Here is a 22,812-nt window from a genome sequence, read left to right on the forward strand (position 1 = left end):
CAGCACAAAACAAACAAACAAAATCATTATATACATAGCTCATAAAGGAGAGAATACAAAAAATAAGAAACAATAAAACCTATTTGATTGCACCCTGTTCCCAGCTCTCCTCTCCGCACGTAGATTATAGTTTCAGATAATTTCAAATAGTTTTCTATTACTTGACACCTACACATCACAGATCACAGTGAGATTAGGTCTCCAGGCACCACTCCCTGTTTAGTATGTTTATGTTAATGTTTAATATGTTTATGTTATACACAACACAAGCAGTAATGGCCTTAATCTGAAAGAGGGTAAATTTAGATTAGATATTAGGAAGAAATTCTTCCCTGTGAGGGTGCTGAGGCACTGGCACAGGGTGCCCAGAGAAGCTGTGGCTGCCCCATCCCTGGCAGTGTTCAAGGACAGGTTGGACACAGGGGCTTGGAGCAACCTGCTCTAGTGGAAGGTGTCCCTGCCCATGGCAGGGGGTTGGAACATGATGATCTTTAAGGTCCCTTCCAGCCCAAACCATTCCATGAGTCTATGTTCATATGCTTAATATGCTTATGTTCATGTGTTTAATAACAAATTAATCCTTTGGACACAATTTAACTGAAACAGATGCTCTTACTCTCCAGGCAGTTTGAACACCTGGTGCTGGCGCCAGCGTTTGCATAGTTAGAGAACTGAAGAAGATTGAAAAAAACAAAACAACAACCACAAAACCAGAAAATTTTGGGGAAAAGACCTGCAGATTTAGTATTCGGCCAGGTCAGATGTTTGCACTGAATACAAGCCCAGGGACAGAGCACGGCAGGCAGGGAAAACAAACCCCAGACTTTTTAGCGACAGCCCGCACTTAGGTTGAATCCTTTTCCCCTACGATCTCCACAGCCGCTGCTGTGAGACCTTTCCATCCAATCCCTGGATATGCCCATACAAGCCATAGTTTCTACCGCCGCTCTGCCCAACGTGACCGTTTAACGCCTCACAGGCGGCAGCAACGGCAGAGGGGGCCGTCAGACCCACACGCCGCCCCTCGGCACCGGAGGGCGCCCGGACCGCGCTGAGGCGCCTGCGAGGCCCGGGGCTCACCTCTCCCGCCTCTCCCTCTGCAGCCGCCCGCAGCCGGCCGGAGAGGTGGATCCCGGGCCTCGCAAGCGCCTGCCCCTTTCCCCGCCGCCTCCTCACCGTGCTCCGGGGTCGCGCCGCCTGCGCTCAAGAGGCCGCCGCCGCCGCCGCCTTCTCCTTCTCCGGCTCCCGCCGCCGGCCGCAGCGCCATGAGGCGCGGGAACGCGGGCACAGCCCGCCGGGCGAGGAGGGCGCGGGCCGCCACCGGCCGCGCCGCGTAAAGCGCTGGGAGAAGCCGCCGCAGCAGTCCCTGCATGCCCGGTGAGGGCGAACAGGGCGGCCCGCCGGGACACCGCGGGGCGGAGGGGATGCAGCGCAGACGGTGGCAGCCGGCAGAGCGGGAATGAGGCCGCGGGGCTGCGGGACTACAGCTCCCGGCGTGCTCCGCGCCAAGCGGCCCCTGTGCGGCGGGGCGGCGGCGCTGGGTTGAGCGGGTCCGGTCCCGTCCCGTCACCTCTCTCCGCCTTTTGCGCTCTGGTGACAGGATATGGCAGAGCAGAGCAGCTCACAGTGAAGGCACTGAGATAGCGTGTTCTGAAACGCGGGGTCCGCGTTTCCATGCCGTGCTTTCACTCAGTGCTTCACCGACAGCCGTCGTCCCACAGAAGGGCTGCCGCCACCGGCAGCGGTTTGGACTGGTGTCTGCCCAAAATAACCCGTTGTCGCTTAGGGCTGCACAGCAATAATTGACGTCTTTAGCTGCGGTCTGGGGGAGAATACGTAGTCTTGCTCTAAATTTGCTCTAAATTCCTTCCTTTACATAGCCGTTCTGCATGGCCCTGACCCCTCGTGACTGCTGGCACTAATGCCTCTGAGGTGACCGCACAGTCTCCTGTTGGGAATCGGATTCTGGAGCATACAGGAGAGGCCTGGGGGCTACGCTTTTCCTGCTTAAATAAAGAGTTGGTGCCGCTGGGAAGCCAAATCCCATCTTTGTGTTCGGTGGGAGAAGCCAAGCCAGATGTTGCCTGGTGCTTTTGCAGATCGGCCTGTGCCCATAGACCAGATTTGAGGGAGCCGATTGGTGGTGGAAGGTGCATGGCTGCTGGACGTTAGAACCTGAGAGTGAAAAATGAGGTCAGTTTCTGTATTCGGCTCCTTTGGGCCTTCACTTTGTGGGAGATAAAATCTGTTTGGAAATATTTTACCACTGTTTTGAAGGATTTTATGCGGTGTTTGCCTACACCATCTTTTACACATCATTTTCATTTGGTCTGCATAGGCCTGTAGAGCCCAAAGGCTGGATGTGACGCAGAAGTCCAAGTTCTGAAGGATCCAAGAGAAGCTTTAGGATGAGGCTTCTGGCAGTTTTTCTTACTATATGCATTTCAGCTGAATGTCAGCCATCATTAGGAGACTAAATACCTAAGTGCTCACCTCTTCCTAGCCTGCTAGCATTGGCAAGTAAGATACCTCCATGAAAATTTGATTCCATAGAGTCAAATACTGGGAGAAAATCTGCTTGAATCGAATGTCTTTAAAAAGTATTAATTTAAAATGCAGTTGTGGATCTGAAACTGCTCCAAATCAATTCATTAGGTGTATCACAGAAATCTTCAGCAAGAAAACACTGGAGAAAAACATTTCTGTTTGTACAGTTGACAAAGAAGTCCAGTGCAATGTTTAGGTAAGTTAGCATTTAATGGCCCTCTTAACAGCTGAAAACACAATGTGTTTACATGTGAAAACGCAATGTATTTTTAGTGGAGCTAAAATTATATCTAACCAATACCCATTAGCCTAGCACAAACATGTACCTGTATTCTTTGGGTTCACGATGTGCCTGAATATACTATCTCCAGGATGAGGGGAAGTGAGAAATGAAAAGCACCTTAGCTGGAGCTAGTAACAGTTACCATGAATTGACCCTGTAAGTCCTAGAAGTGGCGTTGGAGGGAAATGTTCAACTGGGGACTAAAAGATGAAGTAACAACTTGTGATTTTTCTGTGTGCCCAAATACTGCGCATGTTTCACAGACGTCACTGACCTGGTGCCCGGCAGAAGCTGTTTTTCACTACTGCTTAGGCTGGGGCTAAAGCCACCACCCTATCAGTTTTCTGTGGCCTTGCCTTTATTAAAGAGAGTTTCTGATAAACCTCTCAGCGCTACAGTTGTTCCTTTGAGGAAAAAAAAATGACATAATGACAGTGACACTAACAGAAAGAGGAAGCAGTTGTGTAAGCTCTGCAAATGTATTTGCTTACACAACCACGCTGCCTATGCCTGTTAGCCTTTCACCCACCTTACGGTCTCTTAATCCACCCTCTAACTTCAGTCCAATTCAGGAGAGAGTAAGAGGATTCAGACGTATGGTATTCCCACACCTCTCCTGAAAATGAGTGGTTTGGGAGAAAAGAGAAACTCCTTTAGCTTCCAAATGAGGAGAAGAATAATCAGTTCTGTGCTTATGTTTTCTCATGAAACAGTGGCTGGCCATGAGTATTGGCCAGCTCGTTACATGATAGGTCACGATACATATTATCAATACATATTATGTCTTATCTTAGTCAAGCAAGGATATGGGGGAGCTATGACTATCTGGGACATGACTCACTGTGGGAAGTTAGGAAATAAACGGGAAGGAACGGGATGTGTTACAGGGAAGCCTGAATATCGGAACATTGGGATATTGTGTCGGTCGTGGGAGGGAGCTAAGGTATTGTAACGGAGGGCATGGAGACTATAGGGGAAGTTTGGGTTATTGTGATAAGAAGGAGGACATAACTGATAGAAAACAAGGCCTCATTGCTGACACTGCTGATACAGCAACTTGTTTTCTGACAAGTGAAGAAGAATGGACTGCGGTCTGGTAGGAATAACAGTTTTGCTAGAGAAAGAAAAGTGTGAGTTGCAGAACTACAGTAAATGAGAGGTAGAGCAGTGCCTGGGATAAAGTAATTTAATGCAAAGATCAAAGAGCAAATAGGCTAGAGTTTCTACAATAACTGGTATAAAAGGAAGAAGCACATGCAGATGCTATCAGTTGTATTTAATGAATATAAACTACATTTGACTGACATCTAACACGAATATGAAGATTAATGTGAAAAGGAATAAGGTAAATGGATATCTTCACGATCTGTTCATCATAGGCAGTTCATTTACATTGCAGGAGGAGGGAATGGAACAGTGTGAATCAGCTGAAAAATTAACTGATTACCCAGAGCAGCAACTCTTCACTTGCTACCTCTAGATAGCGACTGTTAGGAGGGACAGTGGCTAAAGATCAGCATGGACACTCATACGCTATTAATGTCAAGGTGTTTTTTCAGACACTTCCAGGTTCCCGCAGGCTTTTTGAGGAGTGATGACTGTTGGGCACAGAGAGGATTCACCTAACAAAGTGGGGAATGGATGTGCTTGCCAACAGGCTTGCCAGTTTCATAAGGAGAGCTTTAGAATAGGTTATTGAAGGATGAAGCAGTCCCACCAGACCTAAGCTGGAAGAGAACTGGCAAAGCTAGAAGAGGTGTGCTGACAGGTTAGCGGTAGATACTGGGAAGCAGATGCAGGATAGGATGGTGGCAGAGGCTGTCCCTCTGCCTGAGCAAGCTGCGTGCTTGGGGACCCTCCCACATTCCTGCACACAGACTCGCATTTAGGGGGACTTCAGCAGGCTGGAGAAGTGGAACAACAGATACTTGCTGCATGAAGTTCAACAAAGACAAATATAAAATCTTGCATCTGGGACATATGAGGTTTGGCAAAAGCAGCTGGATGCACATCTGCACTAACTTACAGTCCATGACATTTTTTACTAACTTGGACTCTGCACTGGGCATTATTATGGGGTGTAATCTCTAGCTCGAACTCCTACAGCCCTTGCTCCTTGAAAAAAAGCAATTATTAGAGCTAGTTCTTTTACCCATTTCCCCTGCAAATTTTATCTTATTGGCTAGTTTTAACATTCCCTCTTAAATACTTGAAGCAGCAGGGGTAGAATATGCTTTCCTAATCTAACTCTTCTTTCACTTGTCAGCACAGAAAATCCACCACAAGTCATGTAGGTAAATCCTCCTTCTGCAGCAATTACATCATCTTTCTATAGTCGGCAAAACCAGTCTTCCCTATGTTGCTCCACCATCAGGTTAAATGAAGCTATTATTTTCTTTACTTTTGTCTCAGAAGCACAAATTCCATCAAACAATGTGATACACACAGCTTCAGTTTCCAAAATATAGGGTAACTAGAATACAAATAATAGTATGAGATACTTCTACTACTTCATATTTTGTGATGTGAGAAGATAGCTTTTCACTAAATATTTATACACACACAAAATTATTAAATAGAAAATAACTTTAAGCAATTTCGATGACTACAATTTTGTTTTTCTTATTCTTGATATGCATAATTTGGATTTAAGCAAAAAGTTGCATGTTCTGGAGACCATTAAGAATGGTAGTCTGCAAAGTGAAGACACCTTTCAGTTTGATAGGAAACCTTCACAGATCTGCACCATGAACTGAAATAAAAGCACATTTCTCTTTTAGGGACTTCACTAAATCTGATGGACTTTTTAACTCTAGAGGTCAAGTTAGGTTTGATCCAGAATCTCCAGCTTCCTGGAGTTGCTTTTATTTTCTGCTTGAAATAAACTTTTTAAAAAAGTGCATGTGATGGAAATGTGGAGGGAAAGTGTTTTATTTAAAAAGAAGATACTGCCTGAAACGAAAAAACAGTTTGATTTTGAATGCAGTGAATATTGCCAACTACATGCGGAAGTCATACAGCTGAGACACTAGATCCTGCATTCCTCGAGCAAAAGACACTTTTACTGGGAGTCTTAGGCAAGTAAAGAATGCAGTTCTCAATCCAAAATTCATATTATTCCAGATGTGGGTGGGAGAAATACGTATTTACTGGCTAAACTGAAAAATCTTGATTCTCAGCTGCTTATATGTTGTGTTCCCTGCTCTTCTTTCCTGCTTTTCTGTCTTGTCTCTTCCTTCAGCCACAAGCTGCTTTTTTAGCTCTGGCTTCCCTACCTTCCCACACTCCAGGTATTGCACAAACACGCTATATGTTTGTCACCACTGTGCAGGCTTCATGCATGGCTTTGTGTCTTTTATCCTCTTTTATCTGTGGACTTTTGTAAAATTAGGACGTTAAATAGGAGCAATATCTTTCATGCATGTTTGCAGAGCACGAAGTCCAATTAAAAGGAAACAAATCCAAGCTTCTTATTGCCAGAACATAGGACAGTCTCTCCTGAAGTTCAGATCATCACTCTTGGCCCTGCAAGCATTTCTTCCTAAGAGCAGCTGAGATGTTAGTTCAGAAGCACTACCAGAGCTTCAGGCAATTGCTAACTTAGCCTAAGATGTGAATGTACCTGCCCTGGGACTCTTCACCCAGAAGAGTGAGTCTTCTCCAGCAGGAAACTGTAATTCACATAAGAAGAGTTGTTCTAGAAATGCTCTTCTCTCTCCATGGACAACAGAGTTGGCCAGGACAACTCGGCTTGTGTCCTGCTTAGGCATGTCAGATAGAAGGCTCAAGTTGGGTGAAATGGATCAAGCCGTGAATTTTGTGATCACCTTGTTCAGAATTAGGAAAAAAGCTTTGTGCTCTGGCTCAATATTTCAGCCTTTGGCAAAGCCTCTTGGAGCCCAGACAATTAAATTCAACATCTACTCTCTTAACTGGAAACACTTGTGTCAAAACAGCCTTTCTCAAATGTTATATTAACCCTCATCCAGTTGGAAGAACCTGATGATGGCTATGGCTAATGCTACAAAGCCCAAGAGCTCAGAAAACTTCACGCAGTGTAGCTTTTGGGACTCTGCCAAGTTAGAGCCTACCTAGGAAGAAATAATTAAGCAGTGTTGTTCTGTGTTTCATGTGAATTTTGAAATTGATTTACCCCTGGTGTTACTGGACCTGACTGTGCAAAAAGTCCCACCCACTGCTTTCATATCAGTGGTCTCTTAAGATGTCTGTTTATATTTAACCAAAGTATAACTAAAAAACCAGTGATATTCAAAATACCTTTCCTAGGAGCTATTCAGGGAAACAGTAACTTATTGTTTAAAGAAGAAAAGGGTCCCCAACCTGAACAGAAATGAGAGATCTCAGTTCTAACATTGTTTTAGCTGCCGCTCACACCTGGAGCAATGTGATCCATCATCCAGTTTCTGCCACTGAAATCTCTTGCAGTTATTGGATCAGTCTGTATGTATTGCTTTGAGGGTATTCGCCATCTCTTTGCTGACTGTGGAGTTTCCTTATCCTCTTCTTGAGGCTCAAGGTTTTAATGTATCAAGTCACAAGGACGAACCAATTTAAAGCTCCCTTATTTACAGTCATTATTTTAACTTACATTAAGAGAAAGACTTGTGTCCACATTCTCATATTATGACAAAACATGAAAAAGAAAACAAACACAATTAAACAAAAACACCTAAACACATTCTGGATAATAGGGAAAGAGATAGGTTTTAATTCTCCAGCTTAGCACATTGCTACATCTTTAACAGTCGGTCTCTTACAGTTCTTGCTCAATCCAGCGGGCTTTTGCTGAGCCACTTTCAATTCACATTCACTCATACAGTAGCATATGTTGCAATAACTGAAAGAGAGGAAACCATTTACATTTCTGCTGGTAAATCTGACTTTCAGTCCAGGTTAGAACAGTGTTTTCAGCAGCCCTATTGCAAGGACCAGATCTGGGTCATTTTGTCAGGCATCCAGTCTGTCTCCATAAACCAGCATATGCCCATTACCATGTATCTGTGAAAGTGGACAAACAACTGCTTAATACAGTTAGTATAAAGGGAGGAGAGGGTGAGGAAAAGCATCTCCCCAGGGCTCCAGAAGAACTGTAGTTCATTTGGTCTTACCACAAGAACTTGTACCCGTGTAGGCGAGAAAAAAAGTCTTATTTTTAATGAGTGATTTTCATTTGAAGAGTTAAATTTGCCAGACTCACTTCTAAGTAAGAAAATCAGCCTACAGCTTAAAAGTCATGAAAGGTGAACACATGTTCTGAAACACTGAAAGGAAGGCGCTCAGGCACATATGAAGATGCACCGTCAAGAACTCTACTTTTGGTGGGCAGCCAGAGAATCAATGATTTTTTTAAATTTTTTTTTTTTGACACATAATTCAAACTCGGTTCAAAATATTTCAGTATCAGATATGCTTGCATTCAGTTTTGACCAAATGATACCATAACTACCCAGGCAGCAAAGCATTGTGAAATGGCCGCTTTCTTTTTTTTCTAATTTGTACTGGATCCTAAAAACTTCATCATCAGTATTTTGAGCAAAACAGACAAGCATCAAAATTGCAAACAACAGGCAAATTGAAAATAGCAACAAATAATACTATGGACATATAGTTGTCTTCCTGCTGTGCCCCAGAAAAGGTTGTGTTATGCTTTTGGGACAGTTAGGAAGGCAATAATAGGATCACTCGTTTGAGGGGCATTCAGTGAAGGAAGTCATGTTTTCCTTCAGTGGTGTAATATGGCCAGGACCTGCTCCCTTAATTGAAGAGGAGCAGGACCAGCAGAAGAATAAAGTGGAAAAAAAGCAAACTGAATTGCCAAAGGAAATGTTGAGCTGCGCTTTTGTCAAATGTATGTGTGGATCTACAGCAGATGTTACCAATTATGTGCTGTATTTGGAGGACTCCAGAGACTCATGGGAAGTACCACTAATGACAGCTGACTTGTCATACCCATGCAATTAGAATGATCATTAGGGAGATTTCAGAGCAAGAGTGAGTGATTAGGTAGAGTTCACCGACTTCCCATAAGAACTGGCAACCTAAGGGGCCTTTGTCCCTTTGATAAGTCTGTATATACTTGCATTTATAGAAGTTACACGTCTCACCCATTCAGCTCCAGACTCGGTCAGTACACTATTTACATTTGTTGTCTAAATTTTCCTAAAATTGCATGTTCTACAGTCCAGTTTCTGCCTTAACAGCTGAAAATGTTTTCATCCAAGTCTCAAATGACCCAAGTACTAGAAACAAGACTCCATCATTATTCTTAGTGGCTAGTTGACATCTTTCAAATCATATGGTTGGATTTCTCTCACTCAAGTCTTGCCTCGCTTGCGTTTTTTATGGCAACACTGACTTAATGATTATCCCATTTTTCAGCATTGCCTTTGGAGGATTTGTCTTACCCTTTCTGTATACTGTTCACTTCTTACCCTCTGTATCAAGATCACTGCCAGGTCTTTGTCAGATCACAGCCTGTCTATGACTCAATCTGCCTGTGGTTGTCTGACTTTCAGCCCACATGCAACATCATCAAACACAGTTTGTCCTATCTCTCCATACTCCTTCAGACACAAGCCACAGCTTCCTGCCCATCAGTTAGTACCTATCACATAGGCAGTTTGTCTCAAACCTCTCAGGTTTTCTCTCAATCTGTCATAAGATGTGTTATGCAGAAGTTAACTTTTTTATCTAAGGTAGAGTCTTGTCAATGTAACCTATAAAGCTTACTGTTGAAATTCTTGTCCAGATCTTCACCTTACATCTCTAATACTAAAACATCCTTTGTTTTTTTGGCCTTGACAAATACAATTTAATTCCCCTATGCAGTAATTTAGGAAGTCTTTGGAAAGTTAATTTTTCTAGAATTTCAACTTCAGCTATGTCACCTATCTTTAAATTTCTCATCAGCTTCTGTATTTTAGCAAATGGTTTAGGTGTCATGACTCATTCTTTGTGGTTGATGCCTGCCTTAATTGTCTTTTGTTTAATACTGAGAAGGTCGATTTCTTTTTCTGAAAGATTTGTAACTTAATTTCTAAACAGGAGCTATCAGTTGTGCCCCCATAGCTCAAGAGAAACAGTCCAGATCTTAACAACCGGTCTTGGGTGCTGGAAACTGGGCAGCTGTATTACTGTGGCTGTACATCTGGATGAATATATTGTGCTTCTTAGCTGGGTAAACAACCCAAAGATAATACTGCACTAATGAATTTGTTCTGCTTCCAGTGTGATGTTAACTCATTCGGAAGCAGCTCAAATATCTGCGCACATCATTACATTATTACTGTGCAGGCACAAAATCCATGTTTCTTCCTATGGTCCTTCTTCCGTTTGGAAAAAAAATGCTGTTAGCACCAGCAAAACTTTTTTGTTATTCTCCTTTAAACTGTTATTTGCTATGATATTGCCAGAAAAAAATCCCAACCACCACCACCACCACTAATCCTTACAACTGCTGAGCTAGTAATGGACTAAGACAATCTTCTAAGCCATTTAACGCTTATGGCTCCCTTGTACATATCCCTGTCTGTCTATCTCAGATGGAGCTTGTCTGCTTTAAAACTAGAAAAACAACCAACAACAATAATCTGGCTCATGAAAACTGGACAAGAAAACTTCTTGTTTGTGTGATAAATACATCAGTTCAAGCCGTAACAGAAGAGCTGATACCCCTTTGTAAACCTTAATTTTAAATTACTAGTAAATAACTTCAAAAAGAACCCATAAGAATTCCAGTAAATTGTGTCATAAAAGACACATCTTCCTGCAAATACCTATTCCCGAATTTTTTAAGGTAGTATTACTTGAAAAGTTTACTTTCCTCCAAGTATATTTCCTTATGTTCATTCCCGAGGGACTGATTGCATCCAACACTGTTGAAAATGATCCAGTTAATTACATGAGATGACATCTATATTGGTGGAAATCCAGGATGTAAAGCAGTAATAAAATCTGTACTAGAAGGAATTATCCAAGTAATTATAAAGCCCTTTATATTTTATTTAAATTTGCCTTTTTGAAAGTGGTGGGGGTTTTCTCCCCTGATTTACACCATGAAACAGGAAATACGTATATTGCCTCTCTACAATGAGGACACTAGGATATTAAATAAGTCCTTTGCAGACAAAAGGGGTATATGCTTACCGTGGTTCTGCTGGGCACAGATTTTTTTTGTGTGTATGATTCTCCTCTTGCTGGTAAAGGGTGGTTAAATCCATCTGCTTCTTGCTAAACAGTTACTACAAAACTACTAGCACACTGAAAGGAGACAGTAGCTTTTGGAATACCAGGGCAATTTCTGCCAAAAATACTGTCCCCTTAGGATTGGAAAACAACACTGTGGCTGCTGTGTTCCTGCTTTCAACCATAAGACTGTACATGCCTAACAATGAGTAAAAATTGAGCACAAATATGTCTAACAGAGTTAGCTTATTACAGTTTCTTGACTATATTGAAATAGCTGAGTATAAACCAGAAGATAAAGTATCTAAATAAGTTGTTTGGAAAACGTATTTAATGTATTTTTCCTTACTATTTTTCTTTGTGCTAGTTTTTCCATGCCTTGTCACTGAGTGCTCACTGTGAAGGCTGCTCTACTCTTCTTACTCAGGGAAAAGGAATTTTTGCCAGAATTAGGACTTCATGAGCAGGTTCTGTACATTATGAACCAGCACGTGGAAGGTCATTAGGAACTGGCTGAACATTGTGCACAGAGGTTGGCAATTCTTTTTCTTTCTCTTTGTGTATCCTGCCAGCACCTGATTCTTTTCTTACGTGTCTGAAAATCATATTTTTAATACTGCAAAACTGTTTAAATTTCTGTGTTCATATCTCTGGCTGCACTGTTAATGCCAATTTTACTGAAAACAGGTCACAGTCTGTATTCACTGACACTGGTTTTAAAAAAAAATTGAACCAGGAAAGTTTAAATACTTGCATAAAATATTTACCTAAATTATGAATGTAAATGTAGGCCCAGTAGAGTTAAAAGCTTTTTGTTTCTTAAGTTCTGAAAAGATCAGGACAGTTTTAAGTCTGGAGCAATACTAATTTTATCTTTTGGTCCTTTAATAATCCTTTTTCCATAGTTGCGATTGGAATTCGTAATGGCAGGGCAGATTCTACCCACAGATAATGTTTCACAGGTTTTACTGCTATCCTAGTACAGAGTCACAACTATTGGAGTTTATTCAGTGCCAAGATGTTGAATTCATGGGATATTTTACTTCTGATGTCGGTGTGGGCTGGATTCTTGCCCTTGCGCTGTGGCTGCACAAAATGAAATTCTACCCACTCTGCAGTAAAAGACAAACTTTCTGGTATCTTCAGTCAGGACAGAATTTCACACTTCAGGGGTAACTCAAAATTAATTCCCCATTAACAGCAGGTCTTCTGTAAGACTCATCTCCTAGCTCCTTTCCCCACTGCAGCTGTGCACATTTGCCCCTTCACCACTGAAGTTGAAAAGATGAAAATGAGAATGTTGGAAAAAATTGGATTAACACTACCTTAAAAAAATTAATCTGGGTTTTTATTTTTATTCCCAGTTCATTTTAGCGAGCCACCTTACTCTGGGGTCCACAGACAGCTGTGTTCACACAACCGATGTGGATGCAAAGTATAATGCAGATTTGATCAGATCAGGAGCAATAGAAAAGAGCCCATCGACTTGACTTGACTTGAGCTGGCTTTGCTGCCAAAAGCAGTGCTCCATAGTACGCCTGCTTTCCTAAGGCACATGTGATTGTATTGTCAGCCATTGCCCTTTAGCTTTTGAAGCCAGTAACCAATTTCACCCATATGTGCAAGAGGATAGTGATCTTAAAGACAATTAACATCTTACAAGCTTTCTTCTAGTCCACTAGAAGAGAAAGCAAGATAATTCTTTAGCAGAGGGAAACCTAGGCTCAACTACTCTCCTTGCTCCAGGTTAGCTGCAGTTCACATTCTCTTTTGTCTGTGGCAGGTGCCACAGAAGACAGAGGAGGACCTGAGATCACTGCAGTAGGGAAGGAGATTTCAGGACCAGAAGACACAGATCTTTAGCAAACCAGACTCCATTAGTTGTGCTGCTCAGCAAAATATTTGCTGTTTCCTCATTAACAGCTACTAAACGTTCCTGACATGAGCACAATTGAAAGCCCACTAGCTTCGAATTCTCTGGCAATGCAAATAAACTGTTTAATTTCCTTATGAGGTAAAAATAAAACCCTAAAGAAAGAAGTAAAGAAATAACTTCCTAAACAGCTTGAAGGAAACAGCAGAAAAGACCTCCCTTTTTTCTGCTTTCCTCTTTACCGGATACAGAGCTCCCGATATCCTGGAGCATAACACCTATGAATAAGTGGAATCCAATAGCCCATTTTTAATTACCACCTTTTTCTGCACTTCCACAAAAGAAACAAATTAAAAAGCCTATAGCTGGGCTCACACAGGGAAAACCTAGGTGTTCGTAGGACTGAATTCACCACACTTCTCTCTGCACTGTTTCTCTTTTCTTCATTCTGACTTTTGAATCTGCCCTGATGCCCTCATCTGACACAGCAACTACATCAGGGAGAGAGAAAACAGGATAGGCTTTCACTTTTGTCTGGCAGCACAAGCTTGCATTCTGTGCTTTGGAGGTTTTCAGAGGCTCTTTATTCCATGTAATGTTCCTGGAGTGGGGAAGCGTATCTTTTGTTCTTCCTTATAAAGGGATATTTTTATACACAAAGATATACAGTACACTGAATTACAAGAGTTTTTATGTATTGGATTGTGAGGCTTTAACACAGAAATTTCTGATGATTCTTTAATTCCGCCTTATCCGAAGCATTTAACTTCAAAACCCTTAAAGCATAGATGAATCAAACCCCCAGAATCCATCCAACACATCAACTAATTGTCTGACATCAAAACCAGAACGAGACTCTTAATTTCAAAAGACTTCACTCTTGGCATGCTAAACATGCAGCCCGCGTATATGTGCTAAGCTGTATTATCTCATACATAGCCATACATACATATGGCTTTATACACTTGCAAGTAATTAAAATAGGGAGACAGGCATATATCTTCTCTGCAAACAGAAATAATTCTTTTATGTTTAAGCATATCTCTTGTTTTAAACACAGCTTCCACATTTTCCCTGTGAAACACTGTACGCCCGAAGTGTCGAAGCCTGTATAGGTCTTCTGATTCCTTTAATATCGTTTCCATATTAGATAGCCAGATGGTGGAGAGCGATAATACTCTGTACTAATCACTTAGGAAGTCTACAGAGTGGTGCTTTGAGATTTAGACCCACGGCTACCGCCATCACTCTTTTGATGGGAAGCTGCAGATACTATTCCAACCAATTGAATGTTTTTAAATATATCAACACTGAACAAATTGTCTAAACAGGAAAAAGACTGGTAAATACCATTCAGTGCTAATGAACAGAGGGTTTTGTCTGAAGGAAAGAATTGCTTGTGCAATGGTCAGGGATCAATATGGCATTATGCAATAGCATTTATACACATCTAAAGAAATATTTTTATTTCTTTGTATCCATCACAGATATGAGATGTGCATTGCTAAGTTACTTTACAATGAAAAAAAATAGGCTAAGGAGCAGGATAATTATCTCAATGAGTTCCTTAGGGTTTGATTTTTAATTCCACACCAATCTGTTCTGCCACTTTTAAATCTTGTAATTCCAACAGATAAATCAGCAGAAACCGTTTTTCCTACAGCAGTCACCAGTTATGTACAGGAATACTTTTTTAGTTTGTGTTTATACCTTGAAAATACTTGATTTTCTTTCTGAACAACGCACTGTTAATCTGCGGGCACATTTTATAGGAACGAAATGTCAGATGTGCCCATTCCTCATGTCGTAGATTTTTTCATATGCTTTATTGCTGTGATTTCTACATAGAAAGGGAAGATATTTCTCTGTGAATTTTACTTTTATTGTTAAGCCTTTCATAAAACCCCACACTGCAGACTCCGCTCCTGGCTGGCAAGCAGAGGCTCTGGAGAAAGAGACTGAGGCAGCACTAATCAGCACTCAAATATGATAAGCAAGCAGACTAAGCATGTAAACAAGTCCTGTGCTGAGTGCTTTGTTTTGGTAGCACCAATTGTCATTTCAGTAGAGGAACAAACAAGTCATTTCAGACCATCATCTGGCTTATTAATTGTAGAACACTTTAAATAGTCAAGATAAAGCACAAAGTAGAGTTAAGCGAAAGGGTCTGTAAGGCAGTGCTCAGAAATGGGCTGCTCTTGCAAGAACTCTCAAACAGCAGCAATGCTTTCCTCCATCCTTAGGGTGAAATGAGCATCTTCATTGTCCTGATATTTGTACAGTATTTTACTAATGTTGCAAAGATGGTAGACTTCATAGAATCTACCTATTCAGCATTATTTTTTCAGCACTACTGAACATGTATTTGCTCGGCATTTCTGAAAATCAGGCTGTTCAACACCTGAGAACAGAAAATTAAAGTCATTACTTAAAAAATAATCATGTATTTTCCTCTTACTATGCTTAGTAAAAATAGATTTTTCTGAATGCCGCTATTAAATTGCTGATTTTAATTAGATTTTTTCTCCTGTCCTAAATCCCTTACTCTGTATTATAGTATGTGTCACTGTAGATTCATTAGTTACATTACCATGCAATGTGGTATTTCATGATGCTGCCCAGCCAGCCTGAAGCCAGAAAGCCCGATTTTAACCTTGAATGACTTTGTGGAGTTATTCTTAATACACACTAATATATTAAAAAAAAAAATCCCACTGGGTCAGAAATTGTATAAAACCAGCACTCAACACCTACGACTGTTACAGCATGCAATTGTGAAATATATGTGAGAAATAAACAAAGCATTAAGGACCGTCTTTAAAATGAGGATGGTGCAGGCACATGGACAGGAAGAACATGTAAACAAGTGGTGGAAAAGAACAGATGTGTGCTGTTTAGGCACACAGGCAACTCACCCGAGGGAAGTTTGGATTATTGAGCTAACACGGCAAAGATACGTAGTCTGTTCACATTTAAATCATAAGGGGTTTTGTGCGTGTTGTGTGAAGACTGTTCCTGCTACTTCTCTAAAGAAGTATGCAATTTCTTTGAGCATGCCACAGTCCTACATATAGCCAACTTACAGTTCAGTTTGCCTAGAAACTTCCTCAGAAATGCTGGTAAATGCTGCATCTAGTACAAAATTCAACAGAGATGCAAGTTACAGAAGGCTCTCCAAGATGCTCCCAAGTCAAGAGAAACAAGTGCTTCAATAAGGATAATAACTTCAGTAGGTGTTACTGGTTTTGCTTCCATAGATACAGCACCCCTGAACTAAACCTCTACATTTTTCAGAGAGTACAGAATACAGTTCAGTGCTGTCATTACTGTATGCAGGTGGTCCTGGATATACTTTTTATTTTTGTGGACAGCTTCCCAAGACAGTTGTGCACCATAAAATACCCAAAACAGCTGATGGAGCAGGAAGGGGAGAAGAGAGGGAGGTAATATCTCCAGACACTCTGATGGAAGTAGTCCAGAGATTCACAGACCACAAAACTCATCTGACTTAACTTTCCTGCCTTCACATTAGTTATGATCCAGGTGAAAAAATAAAATAGACCAAGGAGGAAACTTAAAATTTCATCCACATTAGAAGAGAAGGAGGACATATTTTTTGAGTTCTATTTTAAGTCTTTTCATAAAAAATGGTACATAAAGTGTGGCAAGCCACAAGAGTACCTATTATATAGGAATAGCAGCAATTTGTTCAGAGTGAATTTAGGGTTAGAGCTGAAGACTGTACAGCAGTAGTCAATAGTTCATCATAAAAATTACTTGCACCTTCTCACCAGCATGAAAATCTTTCTTATCCCTTGTTCCTGCCACATATTATCACTCGGCTGAAGCTTTAACAGGAAGCAAGGATTGAATACAGGGCCCTGCAGCAAGTCAAACAGGGAAAGGAAGAGAGGGAGAAGACTGCAGATGAGATCAGTAATGCTGAGTGAGGCGCAAGTTTTAAAGGGAAGAGTGTTTCACGTGGGGTGCCCTGGCTGGGCCCTGAAGGAATGGAGGGACATGACTATCCCCAGCAACTCCAGCTATAGTATTTTCTCTTCTTAAAGAAAGAGAACTTAAGAGGATTTGTAATGTAAGCGTTTGCGAGGCATGCAGAACTGTTTGTGTGTGTCTCCACGTGCTGTTAGCAGACTCTTAGGAGGCATTTGGTTACCTTTTCTCCCTGCACGGTCACCCCCCTGTCCTTCAGAACCCCATATCTCCTCTGTGGGTCTTGCACTTCACACCACACTGCTTGGCTCCAGCTCTTCCTATCGACCAACAGAAAACAGTTCAGTGCTGCCATCCTCCTGTAGGGCCTGTGGGGATATTTTGGCATTGCTATGGTGCATTCCCATGGCACCTATGCACAGCGAGACTGTGGACTGAAGGAGTGGAAAGGGAAGGAGAGGGGCCATCACCACGCTGGGTGCCAGGCACCTTTTACAGTAAGACCAGAAGAAGCCTGGGGAGCTTGGCAAAGGTCTCTCCCAGTTCTCCTGATCTCACCTACAGCAATTTGCCCTCTGGCTCACCATGAAAAGTGGAGGAAAAGAGACAATGATGGTGATGGGTAAGGAAGAGAGCCAACAAACAGTATGATTAAAGGAACTCAGTGGGTCCTGTAAATTGCTCCTCCTTTTGAATTAGTCAGGACCACTTTTCAACAGAGCCATACTTGGCAGAAAAGTACAAATAGGCCTCACAAAACCAGGGTGACTGATGCCTGCAGGAGCAGAGAGGCTAAGACTGTCAGGCTTCCTGTAGGATAGAGGCTTACTGATTTTATTTGAGAGGGGGAGAATAAATAATGCTGCTAGGCTGGAAGCCAAGCCACTAGAAAAGAGTTGTGGAGTAAAGGGGAATCCAGGCGAACTCCCTGAACACCACCACCTCCTGATAGATTTGTGAGAGGCTGCCATTGTGCAAAGGAACTGCTGAACGTGCCGAGAGATATTTAACCTCCCTTTGCAAGGCTGTGAAAAACTGTTTGGCTTTAAAGTATATGTGCAGTATAAAACTTTACTGTAAAGTGAGCATAACGTTATTTATACCTATTTTTTTTATATACTTCTTTTTTTATGCCTGTACTAAACAAGGTTGATGGTATACGAGATTACAGACCAATGCTTGAGTCTGTAATCATGAGACCATGAGTTAAATTGCATAGGGTCTGCAAACACTATATGATACAGCAGAACATCACTAATCCACAATAATGCAGGGAAGCCCCAGCGCAGATTAGCGGGGTTTGTGGATTACGGGCTGTGAGGGCATTTGAGGGGAAGTCAGCCATGCCTTACTCCAGGCTCCTCTTCCCTCTCAGTAGCGCGGCAAGTCAGTGGAAGGAGCTGCAAGGGGCACCACTGTTCTGCTCGGCTCCAAAGGACGTTACAAGCAGCATCGATGCTCCTATCACTTCTTTTTAGCACACAAAGAAATGCACTCCTGGTTTCCCTTGAATCAGTGTAAGCGCTTAGCACACACCTTCTGTGCAGACACGTTAAATCGATTTAAAGTGAAGTTACTTTGCGCATATGGAATTGGCAAGAAACTCTAACCTGCTCTGAGCACAGCTCCCATGGGTATGTGTTACTCTGTGTGTGCAAGTCAGACCTTGAATGCAAAAGTTAGTTACCGAAAGTTTCTGGGCAAAACAGTAGTGATGTAAACAAATACATTATGTAACTGCTAGTCTTTGATTTATATATATGTATGTAATGGCTATTTCCACTCACCCAGAGGACGACATCACTGCCCAATTCACATTAATCTAAAACTGCATACAGGATACCCATGTTTGTCACTAATGATACAATCAGCCACATAAATTTTTAACAGTGAAGGATGTTTTGACTTGTATTAAACTGAAATACTGCTAGATGTCATATGGATAACAATAAAGTTAGCGTCATGATAAATATCAGTACAGTAACCATTTTGATTAAACATTTTATGGATACATGCAATAGTAAAAAATTGGAAATTGAATAACTAGGCCCAATATTTATGTTCATTGTCATTTCTTCCTTTCGAGAAACAAAATGAATAATCCATATTGAAAAAAGAAGAATGTGAAGCTTTTGGCTCTGGGTCAGGCAAATTTTAAATTATCTGAAAATCAGGATATTCATTATTTTTGATGCAAGACATCACAGATGTCTCGGCAATGTCATGGCTAAACATGGTATGCTTTTTTTATGCTAAGAAATGACCTGAGGCAAACATTTGGGATAGATGATTTTGAAGAGGTTAGCTCTTCGTAATGCACATTTTCCCCTCAGCACCCTGTAGGCTCAAACTATAAGTCCGTGCATTTTGAGTTTATTGACTTTTGGGAACATAGTACTTGAAAACTGGTAATAGATTTCTTTGAAAATCAATGTCAGTTGTGAAGCTGCTTGTTACCCACTATTTGATCTTGAATGTGATTAATAATAATAAAAAATCACATAATAGAAATTGTTAATTCAAATTGATTAAAAATTAAATACTCATTCCATTCTTCCTGGGAAAAGCAAAATGTAAAAGATGTGGATGTTTTATCTGGATCTCTCGCAGACATACATATTAATGTAATTCATCACGGACCAAAAAAACTTCCAAAAGTCAATCCTGACCTTTCCATGAGAAAAGAAAACACTGTGTAGGAAAAAACCAGCAAGCTAATTTGCTGCTTCATTGTATCATCTTCATCTGAGCTCTAAAAAAGTAAGAGTTGTTGATTCACACTGCTGGCCATATTTCAGTGTAAAACATACAGGATAAATTTCAAGCCCCACTGCTGTCAAGAGAGGTTGGATTTTAGTGAAGTGAAGCCAGGATTTGCCCTTTGTTTCTCTTTATCACCACTGAAGTCTTACATGGAATAGTGAGAATTAACATCAACGTAAAAGTACCAATTTTTCTTTAAAATACGTTTTTCTGACACTTTTTCTGACAACAGTGCACATGGCCTTTTCTCAAGGAATTTGCTATGAAGGTATCTAAGCCTGACTGGCTGCATGGGAAATCTCTTGTGGGCAAACCTAGTTTCTAGCTCTGCAAACAGACAAAAAGTATGAACTATGTACCTAAAGGTCTGCAGGACTGAGGTTTTAGCAACCTTGGGCCAATCAATACAAACATTAAAACCCAGTTATAGGGTAACTTGTCAATAGCCAGGTTCCCCGAATCAGCCATGGTTGCAATATAGATGGGGCTCCACAAGCTATTCAAAGAAAATATTGCAAAAGCTGCTTGCCATTTAATGATTGCATTAACACCATTATCTACCACCTAATCGATGCTGTGATTGACAACTTTGCAAATCAGATTAGCTTTCAGCCTGCGTATGACAGTAGTGTGGCTAGGAACGGAAAATTGCACGGGCCCCAATTTATGAACAACAACAGTCAAAGGTATCAAACAGAAAATCACTGATACTGCAGATTAGTTGTAACAACTAAACCCCAGAATGTGTTAAAATCACCCCCGTGAGTTTATTCTCATCTTGCATCACATCACACCAATGCTGCTCGCGTACAGTGAGGGGAAGTTCCCACCCAATGACATCATAGTTTGTCTTTGGCTACAGCAAGCTACATATTTTTAAAGAGGTCCTGTTTGTTCCATAACTGAACTCTTCACCTTTTGATTATGTTTTGTTGGGGGAGGGTTAAAGGGAAGAAGCCTGCTAGTAAATTTACTTAAACTTGGCATTCACAGGCTCAGACTTGGGTGGGCTGCATTCCCTCCTCCGGTTACACCCTACCTGAAACCCTTGTATGTTAAATCACTTGACTAGTTCAGCCTTAATGATTGGGTCATACCCTGGGAACCAAGTCCAGAGATACTGGAAATGTGTGCTTACAAAACACACTAATTGTAGAAAAGTATGTGGATAAACTAAGAGAGGAACACTGGGACTACACTGAGAAAAACCCAGTTATTTGGAGGAAAAAAATCTTAGTTGTGATGAAGTGTCACAAAATACACACAACATGCTACACGTCCAGTGACACATTTTTATGAATAAACCCTTTGCTACTCAGGAAACTTTATTTTCACATACTAACACCAACCTGAATATTCTGTTCTGCTTCAGCTGCTACAAATGCATTCCCTATTAATTTTATCTTTTTTGCTCTGTGGAAGGCTTACACAATTGTGGGAACACAGTCACATCATGAGGAGGAGTTGGGCTGTCCCATAAGTCCTAGTATGAGAGAAAGATATTCTGTAAATATCTGGATCTTCATAGCAGTGGAGCAAGCTATCGATAAGCTTGAACTATTAGAGATGTTTTATGTCACAATCAAGTGAAATGGATCTATCATTACGGTTACAGGCACATAACTTTTGCGTTTTCCATAGCAGCAATCTCTAAGATGGGATCAGCAGGCAATTTTCTAATGGTCTGTAGATGATATGGTACATAGTGCTGCTTTCTTCCTTCCAGATACTCGGAGGAGTAGCCAGGAAAAAACAAAAAATCAGGAATCTTATTTAAGAACTTGGAATGGGACAGAAAGAAGTATCTTAACTACCTCTTGTATGCTTATATGCACAGTCCTCACAGAGAAAGTGAAGGCCAGCACCACAGCTGGAACCTAAATATTTTCTTGACATTATTTTTCCATTGGAGCAGTTGCTGTGGTTATTCCTGTTCCACAAATGAAATGGGAGGTGACCCACACCACCAGCATCCTGTGTCCCTCACTATGGCCTGGGAATACTTGCTTTAGAAGATCCTCAGCACATATCCCAAAGAGAAGCAGAGTGGATACTGGATATGCTTTTTATTTTGAAAAAGTTTTAGCTTTCAGGACACTGGTAGATGATTAGATATGGTACCAAATCTGTGGGGGTTTTCTTCTCTACTGAAACTGTGAGGAGAAGAAATGTGTAACTACCATGGCTTGGGTGGTGGTTGGTTTTGGTGGTTGTTTTTGAGGGGTGTTGCTGATTTGATTTTGTGCCTATGTTGTGAATTCCTGTTTTTAACTTTTTGCCATTGGAAAGTTTCAAAGCTTAGCAGGAAAATAAAGTCAGCAAGTGACAGAAACTTGAAACATTTTATAAAGCAATAGGGGAAGTATAGAAATATTCTATTCAAAGTTTTTGCAGGAATTTGACTTTATTCCTTTACACGTATTCTGGTACGTATTCTGGTTTGTCTTTGTCAGAGCAGTGAGGCCAAGACTCCCATGCAGAGTTATAGGGTTAATATGTAACTCATCTAATTAACCAATGTCATCTTTCCTCATTGTGTGGTCTGTCACATTGCAGTATGTTTTTTCCAAAGCATTCTTGGCGAATGGTTTGGCTTCCTACCATAGGACACTGTGAAACATGAACTTCTTTAAAGAATACTGGTGAGTCTGTTCCTATGAGGTGTTAAGTGATTTATATTGAGTTATAATCAGACTCAGCTTCTTTGAACTTTGCTAAGTGGTAAGGTTGCCCACAGCTTGGTTTCAAGTTCTTTAGCTGGATGATTCTAGGAATATGTATGATAGATACTACGCTGGTGACATAAATACCCGTTTTGCCATCAAGGATAATGGGACCAAAGTGGGACCTTAGCCTATCTGGCACAGCGTTCATGGGACTCCAATATAAATAAAAACCACCCCTCCCAGCCTGCATTTTTTCCAAGATTCTATTTATCAGCCCCACGAAAATGCCTTTCAAATGTGATAATTATCCATAGCTTTTCTAAGGTAAGTGAGAGCCCTCCCTCACACAACCCAATCTGCTCACTCTGAAATTGCAAACTGAAAGTCAAACCAAGAAAATCTTTACCCCCAGGAGGAAAACAGATCAGTGTGATCAGTACAGCCCACAGACCTTTGGTGGCAACAATTCTTCAAGAAGGACTAAAGATCAGAGATTGTATAGGCACACAGAAACCTCCTGTTGC

General features: G+C 41.2%; 1 protein-coding gene across 1 annotated transcript; it reads right to left on the minus strand.

Annotated features, from left to right (window-relative positions):
* Window positions 1-731: 731 nt before the first annotated feature.
* On the minus strand, window positions 732-2,309 carry LOC115609419 (spidroin-1-like). Its single transcript, XM_030489616.1, has one exon. The coding sequence runs from the start codon at window positions 1,370-1,372 to the stop codon at window positions 974-976; it is 399 nt and encodes a 132-aa protein (XP_030345476.1). The 5' UTR covers window positions 1,373-2,309; the 3' UTR covers window positions 732-973.
* Window positions 2,310-22,812: the final 20,503 nt, after the last annotated feature.

This window comes from Strigops habroptila, chromosome 6 (assembly GCF_004027225.2).
Source record: "Strigops habroptila isolate Jane chromosome 6, bStrHab1.2.pri, whole genome shotgun sequence".
NCBI lineage: Eukaryota > Metazoa > Chordata > Aves > Psittaciformes > Psittacidae > Strigops > Strigops habroptila.